The 24,678-nt window shown below is 41.4% G+C and overlaps 1 protein-coding gene across 3 annotated transcripts in view; it reads right to left on the bottom strand.

The window, feature by feature from the left end:
• Positions 1–24,678, bottom strand: part of NOX4 (NADPH oxidase 4) — a 284,105-nt gene that overhangs the window by 60,254 nt on the left and 199,173 nt on the right. For all 3 annotated transcript variants that reach the window (XM_069759250.1, XM_069759251.1, XM_069759252.1), the window contains one exon: positions 12,834–12,912. In XM_069759250.1, coding sequence (XP_069615351.1) covers positions 12,834–12,912 — 79 coding nt within the window. The remainder of the gene's footprint in view (positions 1–12,833; positions 12,913–24,678) is intronic.

The following is a 24,678-nucleotide window of genomic DNA, read 5'->3' as shown; positions in this document are numbered from 1 at the left end:
ATTAAACACTAAGACTAGAGAACTAAACCACAACCCAAACTCGGATAGCCAGAAAAGTGTGTCCACACAGAGAATTATTAAATATAAGCCTTTATTTATATTGGCAATAGGCACAAAGAAATTATTAAAATTCAATACATAGTACGCGAATATAACAGGACAGTCAAAAAATATATATAAAAACAATTTAGGATATAGACAGGTGACCCTGGTAAAAATTGCTGGATATAATATATATATATTTCATTTGATGATAGCGAAAAAAACTGTAAAAAGTATTATATAAAAATAAATAAAAAAATATAATATATTGTAAAGTGCACTACAAAAACCCACCAAAATTTCAAAAAATATATACCAAATATATATACTAAAATTAAAATTGTGCTGCTACAAAAAATAACAACAATAGTGTGCAAAACGAAATCTCAAAGTACCACCAAGGCACAATACGTGCTATAATCAGGTGAATAAACAACACCGCTAAAAAGTGCACTGTGCTGTGTACCACCAGGGCACAATGTGTGCTACAATCAAGTAGAACAACAACACCACTAAAAAGTGCAAAGTGCTGTGTGCAAATCACGCTATCAATCAATGCACAAAGTGCCTACAGGGTATAATATGTTCCACAGACAGGTGGATTAACCACACGGCCGCGGTTCAATGTGCAATGTGCAAAATAATGCTATCAGCTAGTTCACAAGAGGTAATATATTGCTATCATATACCTTATACCAGAGGTCACTATGTCCCGTGAATCGCGCACCCCGACGCGCGTTTCGGAACTCATCCTTCGTCAGGGGGAAGGTGACCCCCTGACGAAGGACGAGTTCCGAAACGCGCGTCGGGGTGTGCGATTCACGGGACATAGTGACCTCTGGTATAAGGTATATGATAGCAATATATTACCTCTTGTGAACTAGCTGATAGCATTATTTTGCACATTGCACATTGAACCGCGGCCGTGTGGTTAATCCACCTGTCTGTGGAACATATTATACCCTGTAGGCACTTTGTGCATTGATTGATAGCGTGATTTGCACACAGCACTTTGCACTTTTTAGTGGTGTTGTTGTTCTACTTGATTGTAGCACACATTGTGCCCTGGTGGTACACAGCACAGTGCACTTTTTAGCGGTGTTGTTTATTCACCTGATTATAGCACGTATTGTGCCTTGGTGGTACTTTGAGATTTCTTTTTGCACACTATTGTTGTTATTTTTTGTAGCAGCACAATTTTAATTTTAGTATATATATTTGGTATATATTTTTTGAAATTTTGGTGGGTTTTTGTAGTGCACTTTACAATATATTATATTTTTTTATTTATTTTTATATAATACTTTTTACTGTTTTTTTCGCTATCATCAAATGAAATATATATATATTATATCCAGCAATTTTTACCAGGGTCACCTGTCTATATCCTAAATTGTTTTTATATATATTTTTTGACTGTCCTGTTATATTCGCGTACTATGTATTGAATTTTAATAATTTCTTTGTGCCTATTGCCAATATAAATAAAGGCTTATATTTAATAATTCTCTGTGTGGACACACTTTTCTGGCTATCCGAGTTTGGGTTGTGGTTTAGTTTTTCATCTCCTTGATGCATCACTGCCAACAACTTTAGCTTCCAGAATGGTGATGATTATCACATTTAGAGGTTGACTAAATGTAACTGCAGACTTGTGAATCTTCACATTGCATGCATGGGATGTGAAGATTCAAAAGTCTGCAGTCACATACTGTATATTGACTACAGACTTGTTTTTTTTTTAGACTGGACAACCTCTTTAAGGTTCTCCCAATAAGTTCTACAGGAGTTACAAAAATAGCACAGCAAGGGATCTTGTTCTATTGATTTAGTGATCTTGAAAGCACAGACTCTTCCTATATGCAGTCTCTTTAGGTTATGTGCAGACAGTTTCTAGGAAGAGGAAAAAAATGAGTTTTCTAATAGAACCAACTTCAGGAAACACTTCTCTTTGGGGGAGTTTTTGAAGGTTATTTTTATTCCTGCTGTGTTTTTTTTGCTCACCAGACAATTTGCAAAAATCTGTAGTAGAAAAAAAAAGACTCAAAAGAGAATAGAATGAATAAGAAGAGTTTTTTATCCTTTTTTTTAGGGATTATTTCAGAATTATTATTATTATTATTATTATTTATTATTTTAACCTTAGCTTGCAAAACGATTTTGGCTACCACATATGGAAGGAGTCCAAAAGAAGATGTCTCCATTGAGCTAGAAAAACAGTTGCGTCAAAGTGGTGGTCTAGGAGATGGGACTTAAACAACCACTGGGAAACCCTTTCCTGGGTCCCTTTTTCCATTTAACATGAATATTTAAATTGCCTTCATTTAATAATCAGTCATTTCCATTAATTCCTATAATGACATTTCGAGGTGGTTAAAGAAGGAACCAAATGTCTTCCAGTGTCCTTGAATGAATACTGTAATACGCAGTGACAAGTTAAATTCTTCACGGGTCTGGAGCCTGAGGGTAGTTTAGTGGGCTGAGCGATACAGATAGATTACAAAAATCACTTCTCATATTTCACATAAATCTGAACAGTTAGAATCCGTCACAACTGTTTCACGGTGGATCTAGGTCATTAGAGAACAAGACAAGCTTGTAGACAAACTAAAATTAAAAACGAAATCTTACTATTTCCATTGTAATGGAAATTTTTTCATGGAATGCATGAATCTAATGTAAGGTAATGAAGTGAAACGCGGAGGCTTGATGCAGCTATTCCAGTAGAAATAGTTGCGTAGCACTGGTGAATTTAAACATTTTAAAGGGGCTATACAAAATATGGCTGCTTACATCCAGAAAAAGCACAATGCCTGTCCATGTTTTATGCCTAATATTACAGCTTTCTTCCACTTAAGCAAATTATGCTAGGAGGCAATGCCACGCATAACCTATGGACAGGTGAGGCATCATTTCAATAGAAAAACCATCCATAGTTTGTTGATGCCATAAACAACTTTTACTAACTGTTTGCTTGAAGTACTTACATCGGACTGCCCTTGTGACTACCCCAACTGTACTGCATCCCCAGTTCTAAGGCTTATACCTATTCATTTTTATCTAAAATGTTACCCACTCGAAAATTGAATTTTAATTTTCTGCATAATTAAATCCCTTTTCAGATACCACAACTTTTCCAGGCAACCTCGTTTGACACACACTCTTTTCCTTAATTTAATTGTTTAATGGCTTTTGGCTCAATCTCGATGACCATGCCAACTTGATGAACGAACGCTCTGTAGGAAGATTGATCTTGTGCAAGTCTAGATAGGTCCACAGTTACCTTGATAGCATCAAGTCCTCGAGTTGTTGGTTTTCCCCTTGTACCTTCTATACTTCCAGCCATGATGTCCTTCTCCAGTGATTGCTCTCTTCGTATGATGTGTCCAAAGTAGACAAGTAGTTGCTATATGATCCATGTTGACATGTCTGGTTTGATTTGTTCCAAAATCGATTTGCTTGTTCTTCTTGTCATCCATGGTATTGATGACATCCTTCTCCAGCCCCACATTTCGAAGGCATTGATTCTTCTTCTGTCTTGTATCTTTATCATCCAAGTTTCACATCCGTATGTTACCACAAAAAAGACCAGACTATGTACAAGCCTTGTCTTCGTCGCCAGAGAAATGTTCCTTGATTTGAAGACCTTGTCCAAAGACTTCATTGTTGATTTGCCCATAGCTTCCTGCACCTTGGAAAAGTGACTCTAGATGCCAAGGCTTGATGATGTGGAGAACAAAATATTAAGGAAATGCTGACTTAGACACCCAAGAGATTTGCCAACTCTTTTTCAATGAGCCACCCAGATGATCTAGGTTATTAGTAAGTACACCATTGCTGACTCCCTGGCTTCCAACACATAGAAACTTTATTTTATGATATTCTTATTTCTATGTCTGGTTCCCCATCAGGCAGTGGGTATTCTACAGCCAAAATTGTGCTAACTCATTATTTTGCAAAGATCACTTATATCGCATGCTGATTACACTACACATGTTCATACAATTATCATTACCATAAGGCAAGATTACAACAAAATTTAACATCCCCATTATAAAGCTGGAAGAAGAAAATACGTGATCTTACCATTGACTATATGTACATGTAATAGAGATGGCTTCTCCTCCCTCATCCCTCTCCCTGCACAGTTCACAGAGCATGCCCACCACAAAATCACTGTAGTCAATAGTTTTCGTTTCTTATGTCGTAGTTGCTTGTTCTAAAGAAAATCTTTGAAGATGCCACTCACAACCCAGTGCAGCCGTCCTGGCAAGATGATGGTCACCGTAACCATGCATTAAGTAATGTTAAATAGTTTAATTAGTGTGACTGATTAGGAACGTCTTAATTTTAGAAATCGATTTGCAGGACCTGATCCATTGGCCAAGTCAGTAATTCATGGTTGCAGCATAGGAGGCTTGAAAATGACTCCAACTTTTGACATCATGTGCCTCACCGCTACAATGAAGTCGAATCAGGCTGGCTAATAAAAAGAAGAGCCACAGATTCCGCCAGGTAGAAGGCACTTCTAAAGGCTTCCATCCAGGGACCAGAGATTACAGATGTGGCTGAAGGACCAGGTCCTGTATATTGATTTGTACTAACTATAATTGATAAGGAATGTTGTTGTAATCTTTTTTCTTACGTTTTTTCTGCACTGAAAATTAAATTCCAAGATTACTTCCATTTTAAATTCCGATTGTGGCATGGTATAGAAAATCCATACATTATGGTGTGCAAGAGAAAGCTGACCGTACTGGGAAAGTCTTTCAGGAAAGGTGTTGCAGTATCAATAAAACTTGAAGGCATCAGAGACCAAATAGTTGACAGGTGGTTGAGGCATACAGTTTTATCGTTTCATCATCATGTGAAAGGCAACACAATAATAATAATAATCTTTATTTTTATATAGCGCTAACATATTCCGCAGCGCTTTACAGTTTGCACACATTATCATCGCTGTCCCCAATGGGGCTCACAATCTAAATTCCCTATCAGTATGTCTTTGGAATGTGGGAGGAAACCGGAGTACCCGGAGGAAACCCACGCAAACATGGAGAGAACATACAAACTCTTTGCAGATGTTGTCCTGAGTGGGATTAGAACCCAGGACCCCAGAGCTGCAAGGCTGCTGTGCTAACCACTGCGCCACTGTGCTGCCCCACAGTCTTAAATAGGGAATCAGGGCAGTAAACCATTGAAAGCCGCAAAATCCCCTGAAAAATAATTTGCCCTAATCTTAACACATGAGGTCTTTGGTGAGATGAAATGAAGCTGGATCTGTGCTAAGGAAAGATATTGATTTCTCGTTACCAAGAAATAAACTGTGTTACCTCCCACTGTGGTGGAAATCTTAAAAAGAGATCAAATCAGGGCAACCAGGAATGAATAAAACATATATTTGTCACAAGGGACGGAGGTCATCATTGAGTTTTTGCATTTTGCATCATTTTGGCTCTGCAGGCCACATTTCCAGGATTTGAGTTGAGTGAGTGGAGCAGTGGTAAACCTTGCATTAGTTTTGGTTCATGTAGAGGCCTCAGAGTCCTTTTTGGGCAATAGGGGCACCTTTTTTCACTAAAAGACCCTCTCTGGGGCCTTTCTGGGACCCTTACAGGTTCACCTGTTTCCATACTTCTAACAAGAGAGCAATGAATGTGTGGCCATCTCTCCTATGAGTGCAATAAGGAGTCCATTGGGAAGAAAGGCTATTTCTGCAGAGGTTTTCACCATCTTTAGTCCCTGACACTTTAATTCCCTTGCTGAATCTCAGGCTTTATTATTATCACTAACTTCTACTAAATGGATTTAGAGGACGAGTCCAAAAACAATTAATTAAACCTAACTTTAACAGTATGGGCTTGTGAACCCGACCAATTTTCTGGTATGAGTGCCATCTGTGGTTTTCACGGATAACAGTCGTACCTATAATATTCTATTGGGCTGTGTACACGTCTAACTTTTTCCTTGTACTGAGTGGAGCTTATTTTCAGTTTGTTTTCAATTTGTGCCAGAATAGGCTCGGTTTTGTTTTGCCATGAACCTTAAATAAACTTGCCTGGACATTGCAGCAATACCATTGCCTGTGTCTACCTCAAACGCAGCTGAGTGAGTACAAACCTCTACACTTGGTGCTAGAAGCACAGGCATGAACCCCAAGGGGAGTGTAACTGCCGCACAGATATCACATGTCTTGGGTGAAAGTAGCTGCAGGACAAATCTGACAACATGGAGGATTTGATAAAGCAACTGGTGCAGGCTAGTCTCCAGCAGCAACAGATATGGCCGCAGCAACATCAGCAGCAGCAGCTGCGGCAACAGATGAAACTCCTAGCTGAGGAGGTCCATGGCTGGGCATCCGCCCCGACCCCAAATCCAGATGATGACTCTCACGTGAGGAAGACAGTAAGAAGAGCATTATAAAAGATGAACCCGGGTGATGATGTTGAACGTTCTTGGCGGTATTTGAAAGGGTGGTGGAGCAGGAGAAATTGCCTCCGGAGTGGTGGGCGGACGTTTTGTGCCATATTTAACAGGTGAACCACAGATGGCGTATTATGACTTGGCGTTGCAGGATGCAAAACAGTACGCCAAGCCAAAGGCTGAGATCTTGGTACGCTTAAGAGTGACTGACTGTCAGGATGCAAGGAATGCACCAGTGGGCTTAAACCTCCCCGGTCCCAAATGTTTGAACTCCTACACCTGGTCCAAAAATAGTTGCAACCTGAATCCTTTTCCCCAGCACAGATGGTGAAAAAGGTTGTCATGGACAGGTTAATACACTCCCTACCAAGGTCGGTGCAATCCTGGGTTGCCCATGGAGATCACCGTAATGCCGATGAGTGAGCCTGGTGGAGAGGTACCAGGCGGTCGAGAGGTCCTTGAAGAAGCAAGGGGGTGGAGCATCGCCATACTGGGGTTCCCAAAAGAGGGCGGACACCAAAAAGTGGGTGGAACATCTACGAGTCCAGGAGGTATCTGAGTCAAAGGCCCCATCCAATCGTATAATATGTTGGAGGTGTCATACCCGAGGTCACATAGCCGCCCACTGCCCCATAACCACCGAGACAATCGACTGCAGCCTAGGACGGTGATGCTCATATTTTGCATACCCTGCCTGCAGTGCTGTCCTTCAACCAGGCGAGGGACCGCAGGCATGCCCCGTGACAGTAACCGGGGTACAAATGACTGTCCATAGCAACCAGTGATACTTGTGCAAACTCTTCCCAGATTCTAGCTTCTTTCTCTCGGCTCCAATATAATCAAGTCTGGCCAGTTTTCCTCAGGTGACTGACAAAGGGTGAACCCATTTCCTGGTTTTTAGTCAAAGCTAGGCAGGTGCATCTAATTAAGACATGCATTGCTAGGATTTAACTCTAGACTACTTGGCTTTGCTACATATGTTTAAGGAAATATAAATAAGAAAAATCAGGAAAAATACAAAAGTGGGCATAAATAGTTCAGGGTAACACAAAAGTATTAAGTTATGGATCAGTGTGATTAATTTGATAGAAGAAAATGTAAACATGTTGTGTATAATATAGCCTTATAGCTATCCATTAACACTGCATATACAAAAATGTACATTTATACTGCACATAATAGTATAGAAAATAGAGCATGATCACAAATATAATAAGTAGGGATGAATGAGCACTAAAATGCTCACATGCTAGTTACTAGAGCAAAGCAATTCCTAATGCTCCAGTGCTCATTTTGAGTAATGAGTATAATGGAAATCAATGGGAAGTCCGAGTATTTTTCTGGCAGACCTTGCAAGGAGGTCTGGGGGGGGCAGCGAAAATGTTGAAATAGATGGAAAAGTGTTGAATGGAAGGAGAACTGTATGGGGAAGACCACTGGAAGCATCTCTGACTTCCGAGTTCAATGGTGTCACACTTTTACTCCACTTTAAAAACTGACAAAACATTCAAAATTGATGAGAAATTGGAATTTACAGGAAAATAATTGTTAAGAAACATTCTTTCCAGTATAATGACTTGTATATAAGACAAAATGTAAAAATTAATAAAAGTATAATAATTTAAGTAAAAAGAAAATTGAATATCGATTACATTTGTATTAATTTTTTCTTAAAAAATTGGAAATTTCAGTGTATGAAGAAAACCAGAACTGCCAACAATTAGATGGAAGAGGGACTCTTAGAGATAGAGGAGGGCCACTTACATTATGTTCAAATTGTCATGTAGTAGTACTCTTTGACTAATTAAGGCTTTGTACTTAGTGCAAAGCCTGCCAAAAATTACATGCAGGGTCATCCATATACCCTTGAAGGCACCAACTGTAGTGCCTCATTCAAATATCATGAACAAAGTGTAGTTGTGATATTCCTACACTCATGAAAGCTCTGCACACATAGCAAAGCCTGCCAAAAATTACAAGCAGGATCATCCATACACCCTGGAAGGCATCAACCACTGTAGAGTGCCTCATAAAAAATGTAAAGTTTAATGGGGGGGTCACAGGAAAGGCAGCGGTACATAAAGTTGGCCATATGTGCCAAGATAGCCACAGCCAACACTTCCATGTCTCCAGCATAATAATGACTCTCCATGTCGTCGTCCTACTCGTCTCTCTCTTTCTCCTCCTCCTCAACCCATCCATGTAGGAGAGATGGGATGAAGGTTGTGTGGATACTAGCCTCCTCCACCTCAGTCTACATCTCCTCATTGTTACCCAATCTGCGCTGAGCAGATGAGGTGAGGCTGGGAAGCATCTCCCTGTCTCAGGTGTTCTTCCTTCTCCACCTGGTCCATATGCAAAACTTCATGTTAAATTGTGAGCAGCGACTGTTTAAATAGGCACAGAAGCGGGGTCATTGTGCTGACTATGGTTCACCATCTTTGTGAAGTCCTCAAAGTCTTAGACAACCACACAAATGCTAAACATCCATGCCCACTCTTCAGTTGCTATGTACAGAGGCTGACCAGAATACCGAAGGGCGTGTTGCAGGTGGTATTTCACAACTAACCTCTGCTGCTCACAAAGCTTTGTCAGCATGTGCTGTGTGGAGTTCCAGTGCTTTGTGGCATCGCACACCATTTGGTAAGCTGACATTTGCATGTGCTTCTGCAGGACTGCCAGAGTAGTAGCAGCTGTAGCTAACTTGCAGAAATGGGTGCTGATGCGGTGTACATTGATCAGAAGCTCTGTCAAATCTGGATATGTTTTCAGAAACCAGTGAACCACCAAGTTGAGCACATGTGCCAAGCAGGCTACGGCCATTATCACAAATGACCATACTTGGTTGGAGATTCCATGGTAAAAGCCACAGATCTGCCCAGTCTGTTAATTCCTTTAAGTAACTCTGCGGCTCTGTGCAGTTTGTCTCCTAGACAAATTAGCTTCAGCACAGCTTGTTGCCACTTTGGTGAGGCAGTGCTTTAAAGCTTGTAGCTTCCAACTGATGTGGATAACATGCTCTGAGATAAGGACGAGGAGGAGCAGGAAGAGGTGCAGGAACTAATGTAGGAGATGGAGGAAACCCGGATAGAAATAGGGCCAGCCATCCTCAGTGTGGGTGTGCCATGCCAGGGTGGTACTCAGCCCTGGCCTCCACAAAGTTCATCCAGTGTGATATCAGGGAAATGTGGCATCCATGGCCACAAGCGCTTGTCCACATGTTGGTGATTAAGTGGACAATCCCAGTAAGTGCATTGGAAGGGCATGGGTGATGTTCCTGGACATGTGCTGGTGCAGGGTGGGGATATCATACCATTAGAAACAGTGGTGGCTGGGGACCGAGTACCTGTTTAACGTATGGGCCTGTGGGTGGGTGGCTGGAAACTTTGTCTTTCGTTCCAAGAACTGAGGTAGGGACAGCTGAACGCTATGCTGGGACAGCGATTTGGACATACCTGATGATGATGCATCAAAATGTGTAAGGACAGGTGCAGATCTCTCTTTAAAAGTCCCAGACTGTGGAACACCTAACTCTTTGAAGGAGAAATTCTTAAATGTCGGTGCTCTGAGGAACAATTGCTTACCTTCTTCCTCTGATCACGCCACTGCTTTTTCCTGCCTATATTGGTGCTGCCAATCCCTCACCCTCAGCGCTGCTGGTCTTCTTCTGCATGCCTGCTTCTTGGTGTCTTAACAACAACTTGACTTATCGGCAACTGTGTCTCATCATCATCTTCCTCCTTAGCCAAATTTTGCCATTCCCCACTGTCATTTTCTTGTGGCTGCTTTAAGTTTTGTCTCTCACTAAACGGCATGTCCGCCTGACCCTCTTGGACCATGCAGGGTGAGAAGCCAAATCAAGAAATTATGTTGTAAACTGCTCCATGGAGTGTTCTAGTGTGGAAGAGATTACTAGTCTCCTGGGACTCAACATAGTTGGAGGAAAGAGGAACAGGGTGAGGATTAAGTGATCCAGACTCTTGGCTGGTAAGACTGGGTGGTGCTGCTAAGCATGCTGGAAGCATTATTTGCTATCCTACCGACCATCTGTTTGCACTTATGTGGCTTCAGAAGTGGTGTATCGTGCCTGGCTGCAAAGTGAGACAAGAACCTATGTGTCGTGGATTAGAGGGTTTCTTGTGCTCTAGCAAATGTCAAAAATCGCACCAGCCCCATGTCCGCAACGTCTGCGTGAACTATCATGAGCACTTCCCTGTCCCTTACCTGCAACAGTCAAAGCTTTTTTTGGAGTTTAATACCACGGTAATGTAACTCAAAGCACGTAAAAGTGTATGGTGTTATATACCACCGAAAAGTAAAACAGCACGTAATATACTATGGATGCCTAATTGAATCCAGAAAAAAATTTCAATGCTTTTTTGGAGTGTTATATACCACCAAAATGTAAAACACAGCACTAATATACTATGGATGACTAATTGAATCCAGAAAAAAATTTCAATGCTTTTTTGGAGTGTTATATACCACCAAAATGTAATATTACCCACGTTAAATCCTATTGATGAATAACTGAATCCAGATAAAATTTTTTAACATTTTTTTAGTTTTATATACCACCATAATGTGACACTAAGCACGATAAACTGTGTGAATGCCAATGTAGTCAGTTTTTTTCACTCCCCAAAAATAATGTGGCCACGTGCAATAGCTATATATTTAGCAACGGACTGCAAAGCCCTAAGCCCTGTTTAGAGCCTGTATTCTGCCACCTGCAACTGTTCCTTGGTTAAATGAAGAATGAATCTGATACAAACAGCAAAGCAGAGGATTAAACCTTAGAAGGACTGTTAGTATGATTGTTCAGCATCAGCACCAGTATCGACACTAGAGGACACTGATTAGTGGCCTTCAGCAACTCAAGTGATGCCATAACACTGCAGTGAAATGCGCATCATGGTATAATGTGAGAACTAGTGCTAGAGGCGTAAAAGACCAAAAGAGATCTGTGAAGAAGATTTAAGACTGTGAAGACCAGACCGACACTGAGGACCAGGACGGGAGCTTTGTGGAGAAAGTGGAGAAGGTAAGAGCTGGGGAAAGGAAAGTATAATTTTTTTTTCTATTTTTTAATCCCATACAGACAGTTTTTTTCAGCAGGGCCCACACTGTGCACCTATGATGTAGCTGAAACTGTGTAAAATGTTGATTGCTTTAATGGCTATTGGTCAAACAGGTATGCAACCAAACAAGTCATTCCAATACGAATTTTGCTGCAGTTTTGGCTGTACTTCGAAGTCACTTCAGTTGCAATGTCTAAGATGAGGCCAAAATCTTCATCTTTATGTCAGTCATGTGCTTTAAATTATGTGCTAGAAGGTGACTTAAAATCACACCAGTCCATCTATATATTTTTCTCAAATCAAAACTAGAAATGAGAAAAAAACTTGAGGAAGGAAATGAGGAAGGAATACGCAATATTCCGAAACGCGTAGGAAAGGAAAAGTGGACTTACTGCGCTATCCGTAGCCAGTCACGTGTGTTACCACGTGATCGTGACGTCACGGAAGGTCCTGCATCTGCAGTGTACCTAGCGGCTGAAATAACTAGCGCTCCTCCGTCCTGTGAAGTGGGTGAGTGCATGGTGCTTTTGCCACCGGCCGGGGCAGCACCTGCAATACACCCACGTGAATATACATCTATTAATTCTACTCCGAAGAACTTCGGGGACTGCACAGAAGGCTCCATCTATGAAAGCTCCAGACACCGCTGAATGTACAATTTAAGGTAATACCGGACTTCCATTTGCAAACAAGTAGGGAGCTGTATATGCACCATTGTCTTGGTCTGTGCTACGAAGGTTGAGTGCGTCCTGGAACACCATTATTATTTATTCGTGTTTCTTCGTTTAGAGGTTCACCTTTTTTATATACCAATTAGTTTGGTTTTTACTATACTATATTATCGTTTTTTAGGTTATTATAAGGAGTAAGAGGATCCAGCGCAGATAAGGTGTTTATGTGTCTAGAAAAAAACTTTTATTTTAGTTGTTTTATTATTATTACTATTATTATTGTTTATTGTTTTTTTAGAAACAGTGCCACACCTATCCAGAGGTAGGTATTGCACCCCAACTGTACTCAATTCCATGACAATCCATCAGACACAACCTGTAGACTCGTGTGGCACTGTTTCAGGAAAACAGCAGCTATGTATTTATAATCATGAGCAACCACTATAACTGTAACTGAAGCCAACAATGCACTGCTTTCTCTTATTAGATAAACACTAGAATTATTATTTTAGCTTTAGATCAGAATGGGCATAGAACATTCTGTAAGGCAAAGTATTAGCAACTTACCCAACTTTATGCTTAAAATTCATAATAATCTACTGCTGGATCTACTTACTTTGGGTTTTTCATATGCTGAAAGATTGGAATTATTTCCGTTCCTTGGTCACACTGTATCAATAAACTACGTAATCTCTCTGTCAAGCAAAAAAACAAAGTGAAAACATTACTATACAAGTAATACAAAGAGGAGGAAACAAGCAATTTGTGCTATGTCATTTATGAGCTTTTTCAGGTGTTCTCACACAACCACACAACAAAAAAGGCCCAAATTGAAAAGTATTTTTCCAAGTTTCTTCACCATGCTCACAACCCCAGTGGGGGAGCTTATCGGGGAGATAATCTCTCACAATGACCAAAAGGACCCTCCCACAAACAGTAACATAGAAGAAAAAGCGCAGTTAATGTCCATAAAAATTAGCAAATTTTATTGGTTACACAAATAACAACCATAGCAATATATACACGATTCATAATCCAATAACAGTTAGTTACAAGCAAAAAAGAGGGTGGAGGTAGCAAAGATGGAAAAAGCACGGCATGGATAATCTTAATGCCATTTATATCTTTCTAAAGTGCATAGCGCAAATAGTGAATGGGCATAGGACCAGGCTCTATAATATCTCCATAAGTCATAGTCAATCCATGTGATCAGGTGCACTGAGCCCTGCGCACAGGCTCAAAAACCAAAGGTCAGATCGGTAATCAAAAAAAGGGGGGGTGAACCCACAATAGTCCTTACCCAGATGATGGCAGCCAAGAGAATCCACGCCATGGCCCCAACGCGCGTTTCGCATCAGCTTCGTCAGGGGGCGGTGCTGCTACATGTCCTGAAGGTGCTATTTGAAGGTGCTCTAATTAGTTATATCGGTACCACATGGTGCGGCGCATGTCGCCGCTTGTCCGACTGGGAATTACATCCCGGGCGGCATCCACGATGGCGCCGCGGTCAGTTGCTACCATCCTAAGAAGCAGAAACCAGATGTGCCTCAGAGGGAGAAAGAGATAGGAAATACCGCCAAAGTGCTACATGCCAAATAGCATATTAATAGATTAAAAAAGAATTATAACGAATAATCCCCTTACTACAAAGCATACCAATTATTCATTATCATTCTTTTGGTAGCAGCACCGCCTTTTTTGGAATAGTACCTGGTCTGTTCATTGGGGTAGGTCCACTGTGCGCATGTCTGCTGACGTCTTGAGTCCTGGACATTGTGGGCGGTGCCGTCTGATGACGCGTGCGGTTCAGTGACGTCATAGCGACGGAACTGACCGCGGCACCATCTTGGATGCGGCCCCGCTGGATGTAATTCCCGGTCGGACGAGCGGCGACATGCGCCGCACCATGTGGTACCGATATAACTAATTAGAGCACCTTCTAATAGCACCTTCGGGACATGTAGCTGCACCGCCCCCTGACGAAGCTGACGCGAAACGCGCATTGGGGCCACGGCGTGGATTCTCTTGGCTGCCATCATCTGGGTAAGGACTAGTGTGGGTTCACCCCCTCTTTTTTTGATTACCGATCTGACCTTTGGTTTTTGAGCCTGTGCGCAGGGCTCAGTGTACCTGATCACATGGATTGACTATGACTTATGGAGATATTATAGAGCCTGGTCCTATGCCCATTCACTATCTGCACTATGCACTTTAGAAAGATATAAATGGCATTAAGATTATCCACGCCGTGCTTTTTCCATCTTTGCTACCTCCACCCTATTTTTTGCTTGTAACTAACCGTTATTGGATTATGAATTGTGTATATATTGCTATGGTTGTTATTTGTGTAACCAATAAAATTTGCTAAATTTTATGGACATTAACTCCACTTTTTCTTCTATGTTCTCACACAACCAGTAGCATAGCTACCGGGGGGGGCAGAGGGTGCGGGCGCCCCAGGCCTGGTGATCAGAGAGGGCCCACCCGGAGCTACAGTACTGTAACTGGATTGGCGCACGCAGCTCGCCGATACAGATACCTTATGAGGCAGAGCAAGGAGAATTGATCTCTCTGCTCTGCCGCTATGGGGCCCCTGAGCAGGCAGGGGGGCCCCGGTGCCAACAGTAGGCCCCCTGCCTGTCATCGCAGGGTCATCTGTACCGGTACAACTGACCCTATACAGCTGATTGCAATGATAGAGCTGACTGCAATGATGAGGGAAGGAGCGCTGCGCTCTTTCCCCCATCATCCCCCTGTCAGCATCTGACATCGGCGACGCTGACAGGGGGTGCGATGACATCACTGCCCGGCGCCTGCTGTCAGGAGACGAGCGGGAGCGCAGAGCAGCGCAGGAACCAGGAAGAAGAGAGGTGAGTATTTTTTTTTTTTTTTAAGGGTTGCTGCCTTATAGTACAGAATCTGCCTATGGGGGGTCTGCCTATGGGGGTTCTGCCTAATACTACAAGGTCTGCCTATGGGGGGTCTGCCTAATACTACAAGGTCTGCCTATGGGGGGTCTGCCTAATACTACAGGGTCTGCCTAATACTACAGGGTCTGCCTATGGGGGGTCTGCCTAATGCTACAGGGTCTGCCTATGGGGGATCTGCCTAATACTACATGGTCTGCCTATGGGGGGGTCTGCCTATTACTACAGGGTCTGCCTAATACTACAGGGTCTGCCTATGGTGGGGTCTGCCTAATACTACAGGGTCTGCCTATGGGGGGTCTGCCTAATGCTACAGGGTCTGCCTATGGGGGGTCTGCCTAATACTACATGGTCTGCCTATGGGGGGGTCTGCCTATTACTACAGGGTCTGCCTAATACTACATGGTCTGCCTATGGTGGGGTCTGCCTAATACTACAAGGTCTGCCTATGGGGAGTCTGCCTAATACTACAGGGTCTGCCTATGGGTGGTCTGCCTAATACTACAGGGTCTGCCTATGGTGGGGTCTGCCTAATACTACAGGGTCTGCCTATGGGGGGTCTGCTTAATGCTACAATGTCTGCCTATGGGGGGTCTGCCTAATACTACAGGGTCTGGCTATGGGGGGTCTGCCCTAAATACAAGAATATAACTACTATAATACTGCTCCTATGTACACAAATATAACTACTATAATACTGCCCTTATGTACAAGAATATAACTGCTATAATACTGCTCCTATGTACACAAATATAACTACTATAATACTGCCCTTATGTACAAGAATATAACTACTATAATACTGCTTCTATATACAAGAATATAACTACTATAATACTGCTCTTAAATACAAGAATATAACTACTATAATACTGCCCTTATGTACAAGAATATAACTACTATAATACTGCTTCTATATACAAGAATATAACTACTATAATACTGCCCCTATGTACAAGAATATAACTACTATAATACTGTCCCTATGTACAAGAATATAACTACTATAATACTGCTTCTATATACAAGAATATAACTACTATAATACTGCTCCTAAATGCAAGAATATAACTACTATAATACTGCCCTTATGTACAAGAATATAACTACTATAATACTGCTTCTATATACAAGAATATAACTACTATAATACTGCTCCTATGTACAAGAATATAACTTCTATAATACTGCTCCTATGAACAAGAATATAACTACTATAATACTGTCCCTATGTACAAGAATACAACTACTATAATACTGCCCCAATGTTCAAGAATATAACTACTGTAATACTGCCCCTATGTACGAGAATATAACTACTATAATACTGCCCCTATGTACTAGAATATAACTACTATAATACTGCTCCTATATACAAGAATATATCTATTATTATACTTCTATGTACAAGAATATAACTACTATAATACTGCTCCTATGTACAAGAATATAACTACTATAATACTGCCCCTATGTACAAGAATATAACTACTATAATACTGCTTCTATGTACAAGAATATAACTACTATAATACTGCCCCCATGTACAAGAATATAACTACTATAATACTGCCCCCTATGTACAAGAATATAACTACTGTAATACTGATCCCATGTACAAGAATATAACTACTATAATACTGCCCCCTATGTACAAGAATATAACTACTATAATACTGCTCCTATGTACAAGAATATAACTACTATAATACTGCTCCTATGGCCAAGTATAGGATATTGATTCAATAGGATTACTTATGTCAGATACATTACACATGAAAAGATACAATACAAGGGGACAGTGTGGAACTGAGTACAGTCATAAAAAGTACAAAAAAGTAAAAAAAAACAACCTGTGAGCAGAGGAATGTGTGCGGTGCATTGCGACTCACGAGGATATCTAACTTGACCTATAATTTTATTTCACAAATAAGATATGCAAACTCTATTAGCTCTGAATGATTAACTTCCAGTCTTGAGAGGAAATAGACTTTCCTGGGAATTATTCATAGTATCCAACTTGGAGAAGCCGGATGTGTCAGGGGCTCATAGCCTCATTAGCTGGAGGAGATAAATATTTTCATCAGAACCGTGCAGCTGTGACAGTAAAGGTTTACAGCCCTACACATACAGGTATACAGAGGCAAGGTGTGAAATTGGGTTACTATATTTCTTCCTCTACTAAATTAATATAAGATAATAAGTTCCAGTGACAAGAAAGGAGAATTTTTTTATGGAATTCGTTACGATTTCACTAAAATTGGTACTTTAATAGGAAATACTACATTCACTGGGTGGAATGAGACTTGGCAGGCCACCTTACACGGTATGGACCAGTCTTGTGAATGGTGGAGGTCCCAGTGTTCGAGAGCTGGACTTGACCGCCAGTATACCAGGCTTTGGCATCTAGCAAAACTTTACAGTCTTTCCCTTAGAAAAAGTTGTTTCTTTATTTCATACTGATGTTCTATCCACAACGATGGTCATGAATATCATATTAGTGAGGAACCAACAACTGTCAATTTCACCGATCAGCAGTTGGCAAGTCCCATGATGGCCAGGACACCAGAGTTGCATACATTGTGCAGTATCCATTGCCGGTTGCTACAGTTTTGCTTCACTTTCATGAGAGATGAACTGCAGCACTCATGAACGACTACTACACAGTTCTAAGCTGTAGACAATAACAGGCTCGCGTGTCCCTGTAATGGTAAAGTCATCAGTGCTGTAGGAAGTCGAAACCAGCAGATGACCATGCAGTGTCAAAGCTGGAATGTTTGGGGATCAGAGAGGTCTGTAGAGTTTCTTGTCTCTTTTTAGACCAACCTGAGCATTTTTATTTCCAAAAATGTTTGTTCACCAAACAACCCTTTTCAGCTCTTCCCTTGACAACATATTCAATTAAAAGCCATGTGCAATTTTGTTAATTTTTTGTTATTCTTCAATTTCTGGCCAAACTGTTTATCATATGTAGGGTTTAGTAGCAGTAGTAACATTGAGGAGGACTACTTGTACAGACTTGAAAATAGGTACAAATTAAAAGAAGAATTTGGTGCAAATCAAAAACAGTCTAAAAATACCAAGAACTAGACAAAAAAAAAAAGACGTAAATGCAATAAGTTGGAAGCCTGGTGTCATCTTTCTCCATGTTACATGTCTGGTGTAGGAGTTCCGAGTGGCCTGAAAGTAGTTGAGTAGCAATAATAGATAGAGGTGAAATGTATAATTTCTTCTATGTCTGGTGCGCCCCTTATGTGCACAACGCTAACCATAATGAATCAGACTCCATGTTTTCTCAATAATTCATGATATTTTTTCTTCTTAAAGCTGTCATTGCATTTTTCTAAAAGGTGCACGCAGATCAAAGGCAGGGACGGGATCAGACATGGCCTTTTTTCAGACTGTGCAACAGAAAATCCAATCTATGCCATCCTTGGGCTGGCATACAGTAGATTTCCTTTTCTGGCGCACTCAGCAAGAGATATGTCTACTTTATTAAGCATGTGATGCCTCATAATTAGAGATGATTGGATTTTTTTAAATTCAAATTTGCCGTCTTCACCGGAAATTTTCCAAAAATGGGATTCAAGTTGAGTAAATTTGTGTAAGTCTCAATACTGGAAAGCTTGTAATTGCTTCCAAAATTTTATATGGGGAAGAGGAGAGTGAAAGAACCAGCTGACCAGAAGAGCTTACACTCTACAGGAAAGTGAAAACCATACTAAATATAAGAGCTTACACTCTACATGAGAGCGAGAGGACCCCACTGACCATAAGAGCTTACACTCGACAGGAGAAAGAGAACCCCACTGATCATAAGAACTTACACTCTACAGGAGAGAGAGGACCCCGCTGACCATAAGAGCTTTCACTCCTCAGGAGAGAGAGGACCCTACTGACCATAAGAGCTTACACTCTACAGGAGAGAGAGGACCCTACTGACCATAAGAGCTTACACTCTACAGGAGAGAGAGGACCCCACTGACCATAAGAGCTTACACTCTAGAGGAGAGAGAGAACCCCACTGACCATAAGAGCTTACACTCTACAGGAGAGAGAGGACCGCACTGACCATAAGAGCTTACACTCTAGAGGAGAGAGAGAACCCCACTGACCATAAGAGCTTACACTCTACAGGAGAGAGAGGACCCCACTGACCATAAGAGCTTACACTCTACAGGAGAGAGAGGACCCTACTGACCCTAAGAGCTTACACTCTACAGGAGAGAGAGGACCCTACTGACCATAAGAGCTTACACTCTACAGGAGAGAGAGGACCCCACTGACCATAAGAGCTTACACTCTAGAGGAGAGAGAGGACCCCACTGACCATAAGAGCTTACACTCTAGAGGAGAGAGAGGACCCCACTGACAATAAGAGCTTACACTCTACAGGAGAAAGGACCCCACTGACCATAAGAGCTTACATTCTACAGGAGAGAGAGAGTACCCCACTGACCATAAGAGCTTACACTCTACAGGAGAGAGAGAGGACCCCACTGACAATAAGAGCTTACACTCTACAGGAGAAAGGACCCCACTGACCATAAGAGCTTACATTCTACAGGAGAGAGAGAGAGTACCCCACTGACCATAAGAGCTTACACTCTACAGGAGAGAGAGAGGGCCCCACTGATCATAAGATCTTACACTCTACAGGAGAGAGAGAGGACCCCACTGACCATAAGAGCTTACACTCTACAGGAGAGAGAGAGGGCCCCACTGATCATAAGATCTTACACTCTACAGGAGAGAGAAGATCCCGCTGACCATAAGAGCTTACACTCTACAGGAGAAAGGACCCCACTGACCATAAGAGCTTACATTCTACAGGAGAGAGAGAGGACCCCACTGACAATAAGAGCTTACACTCTACAGGAGAAAGGACCCCACTGACCATAAGAGCTTACATTCTACAGGAGAGAGAGAGTACCCCACTGACCATAAGAGCTTACACTCTACAGGAGAGAGAGAGGGCCCAACTGATCATAAGATCTTACACTCTACAGGAGAGAGAGAGGACCCCACTGACCATAAGAGCTTACACTCTACAGGAGAGAGAGAGGGCCCCACTGATCATAAGATCTTATACTCTACAGGAGAGAGAAGATCCCGCTGACCATAAGAGCTTACACTCTACAGGAGAAAGGACCCCACTGACCATAAGAGCTTACATTCTACAGGAGAGAGAGAGGACCCCACTGACAATAAGAGCTTACACTCTACAGGAGAAAGGACCCCACTGACCATAAGAGCTTACATTCTACAGGAGAGAGAGAGTACCCCACTGACCATAAGAGCTTACACTCTACAGGAGAGAGAGAGGGCCCCACTGATCATAAGATCTTACATTCTACAGGAGAGAGAAGATCCCGCTGACCATAAGAGCTTACACTCTACAGGAGAGTGAGAGAGAGAGGACCTCATGGTCCATAAAAACTTACACTCTAAAGAGCAAGTATCACGGGGTTACTGCAACACATAGGAGCCAGAAGACCGCAGCATCTGGTGCTCCTACTCCAGTGCTGAGAAGAAGCATTTCTTTGTCTTATTAAACATATTTAATTCTTCCAGCAGAGCAGCGATTAATCGGCCATTTTGGAAATCCTTGTTCTCAGCTGTGCTCAGTTGGCCACTCCTTTTCCCTATATACTATGGGCTCTATTACTAATCCTCATCAGAACTAGCTCTTGGTGCATGGCTAACAGAGGGAGAGAAGTTGGTATGAAAAGGAGAGTTGGAGGAGTTATAAGTGACTGTTTGGTTTGTGCGCTTGATAATTCATTATCCTTCCGTATTTTGGTTTCTTCCCCCTCCTGCACATGCCGGTGGATTCCTCTTTTATATGTAAGTGAATATTTTGTGTGTGTGTAGTTTTTAGTTTCCCCTTGTCTTTTTTGCCCTGTTTGTCGGGTTGGTGTACTGCAGTGCACAGTAGCACCCCCTCTTCCCTGGTTGGGGGAAGAGAACAGACGAGGTGCTAACTTAGGAGATAAGGCAAGGGCGGAGGCCCTGGTGTCTTCGCCATCTGAAGTAACTCGGGGAACAGGGCGAGTTAGGGAGCCCCCTAGTGTTAGGACCAGGAAAGGAGCCCCTGGTCCTGGGTCACTCCACAGCTGTGTCATGACAGCGAGAGAGAAAAAGAGAGAGAAGACCCCACTGGTCATAAAAGTTTACACTCTACAGATGAGAGGCGTACCAAGTAACTCTGTAGAAGGATGATGACTCTGCAGTCCAAACTGTGCTCCAATGGGAACCGTTGATCTGATCTGTGATGGCCCTGGTACTGACCACCTCTGTACAAGGTATGGTGATCTGCTAGACTGTAGTCTGTCCTGGTGAAGAAGCGCAAACTTCAAAACACATAGACAAATAAACCAAATTTTTGAATTTCTTCTTTTTCCATCATCATTTACCGACAGCACAGAATTAACCCATTCACTCCCATTTCTGATGTTTTCCAAGCTGTGGGTCAGCAGCAGCCTTGAGTCTTTACAGTTGTTGTGGCCAGGTGAGCAACTTGCCCAAAATCTTCACATTTTACCTCGATATGACCATATTGCACTTATTGTTATTCCAGCTTTTTACCATGATCCTCTATGTGTCATAGCTGAAGAGCATTATGGGCAAGTCCGCGCGGCCGCACAAAAAGACATTAGTTCATACTGATGTATCAACAGTGTGGGAAATAGAACCAGTCAAGATAAAGACATGTTGTATGGGAGATCAACAGGACTCAATAGTAACTAGATATCAAAAATATTTATTTTAATTGAACAGTCTAATAAGCAAAAAACACACAACACAATTAAAAACAATTAAAAGCACAAAACATGCCCATAATGACAAGGAATACAAGACATAGCCCACAGACAGAGAGGTAATTATTAGTTTATGTCACCTGAGGAGGCTGAGACAATTATGAGGGCGTACCCCCCAAAAAAAGGAGGAAATCAAAGTGTTACATCCATTTATCCAAAGAGTATAAATATATAACAGTTGAACAATACTAAATACCTGTCCCAGCTAAAAGATAGACTAGTACCACATACAGAGATATGGGAGACTGCTGACCTATAAGCAGTAAAGGCAAAACTGCCAAAATACTATCCCCCCAAGAAAATTAATTAATAAGGACCACTGCAGGTTAGGTAGAGTAGCCAAACCAAAATAAAGATAATCTCATGAAAAAAAGGCATATATATGCATACCCAAAAAAAGAGATATCCCAGGCCCAACAGGACAATGGCAGGGAGGTCATCAGTCCAAGTCACAGGTCCAGTCCGTGCTGTCAGTCAGGATACCAGTCTAAATGTCAAAGCCAGTCCGTGGGGCTATGTTGCCCTACGCGTGTCGCTGCATAGAGGCAGCTTCATCAGGGGCGTACTCGCAGCGACTCTATGCAGCGACACGCGTAGGGCAACATAGCCCCACGGACTGGCTTTGACATTTAGACTGGTATCCTGACTGACAGCACGGACTGGACCTGTGACTTGGACTGATGACCTCCCTGCCATTGTCCTGTTGGGCCTGGGATATCTCTTTTTTTGGGTATGCATATATATGCCTTTTTTTCATGAGATTATCTTTATTTTGGTTTGGCTACTCTACCTAACCTGCAGTGGTCCTTATTAATTAATTTTTTGGGGGGGATAGTATTTTGGCAGGTTTGCCTTTACTGCTTATAGGTCAGCAGTCTCCCATATCTCTGTATGTGGTACTAGTCTATCTTTTAGCTGGGACAGGTATTTAGTATTGTTCAACTGTTATATATTTATACTCTTTGGATAAATGGATGTAACACTTTGATTTCCTCCTTTTTTTGGGGGGTACGCCCTCATAATTGTCTCAGCCTCCTCAGGTGCCATAAACTAATAATTACCTCTCTGTCTGTGGGCTATGTCTTGTATTCCTTGTCATTATGGGCATGTTTTGTGCTTTTGTTTTTAATTGTGTTGTGTGTTTTTTGCTTATTAGACTGTTCAATTAAAATAAATATTTTTGATATCTAGTTACTATTGAGTCCTGTTGATCTCCCATACAACATGTCTTTTTCTTAACTGGTTCTATGGTGTTTGCTTACTTGTTGAGGGGGATTCAGGATCGTCATACTTGTATAGGTTATTTTTCTTTTGGTGGTGCCCTCCATCTTCTTTTTTACAAACAGTGTGGGAAATGTAGTCGGGGAGCCCCCTTCTTTTTTCTGAAACCACAAATCGAATCTTAAAATGGCAGAATTCACTTGAAAAGGTGAATATCAGGAAAATTGACTTAAACTCCGTGGATCAATCCGCTCATCTCTACTCCTAATAAATTAAGAGCAACCGACTTCACCGACATTTTTATGAAAATTGGCGTAAAAAATTCAGTAAATTTAACACCAAAACTCTACGGAGGCATTTGTCAAAATTTGTGACATGTTAAAGCAAATGAAAAAAAAATAAGTGAAGCAAATGACTTCATAAATTTCCCTCAATAGCCTAAAAAAAACATAAACAAAATATCACTAAGGCTAAACTCACAAGATCATTTCGATGTTTTACACCTATGTACAGAGGTTGTAAAAAATGTCATCCGGTTTCTATTTTTTAGTGATAAGTTTTTTTTTCTTATCTGTTTTTAAAAAGTGAAGGAGGGAGATTGCATGATCGTTTCTCATCCATTGATTCTTCGTAATAGATTAGAAACGGATGAAACGCTGATGGATCACTGAAGCAAAAAACATTTTTCCCGTTTTTCACGCTACAGAGTGTCTTTGAGCCATATAACTGATTCAAGCATTCATTTTAACCCATTATCTACCAATGTCCTTTTTTGGGGCGCCTAATTTTTTGCTTCTAGCAACTAAGATTTTATAATTTTTATAATTAGGTCTAATTTTTTGTGTTGTGTTTGTAAAATGAATGTTTTAAAAATAGGAAATCATGTCATTGTCATTTTTAATTGAATATTGGGACGCTGTTTTCTGAAAAATCCATAAAATAAAAATTTCGAATTTGGCAAGTAATGGATTAAAACCGGATCTGCGTGTCCGGGCAGTCGGTCCTATTCTCATCCGATCAGACTTGGCAAATTACGGTAAGTCTATAAGAATCCTTCTACATTCCCTGAATCCTACACCACTGGAGGTCACACATTATTCAGAAAGTTCATCTTCCATTTTAAGGCAAAAAATCATTCCCTGGTACATTCCCCGGATCTGAGAATTCAAACAGGTTATGTCTTTCCTAAATCAATAGGACGGGTCACGGCTTAAACATAGAGTAAATACTTTGGCATTTTTCAACTTTAGTAGAAAGGACAGAACGGGCCCGGTCAAGCCAAAAAAAAAAACTTCATCACACCGTGTGGGGAATTTGAGGCCTTCATAAATGTATGAAGAATGGATTGTGTGATTTAGGAAACGGGAGCAGATAAGCACAATAAGGGTATTGATTCAATATGTTGAATGGTTTACAGCCATGCGGCGCAGTAAATTTTCCTCTGGGCATTGTGCAGATAACAGAATTTTCTTTGAGCGGTTACAAGAAATAA

Source organism: Ranitomeya imitator, chromosome 3, assembly GCF_032444005.1.
Source record: "Ranitomeya imitator isolate aRanImi1 chromosome 3, aRanImi1.pri, whole genome shotgun sequence".
NCBI classification, from domain to species: Eukaryota; Metazoa; Chordata; class Amphibia; order Anura; family Dendrobatidae; genus Ranitomeya; species Ranitomeya imitator.
Note: the sequence above shows the minus strand (reverse complement) of the source record. Positions and strands in the feature narration are given on the sequence as shown.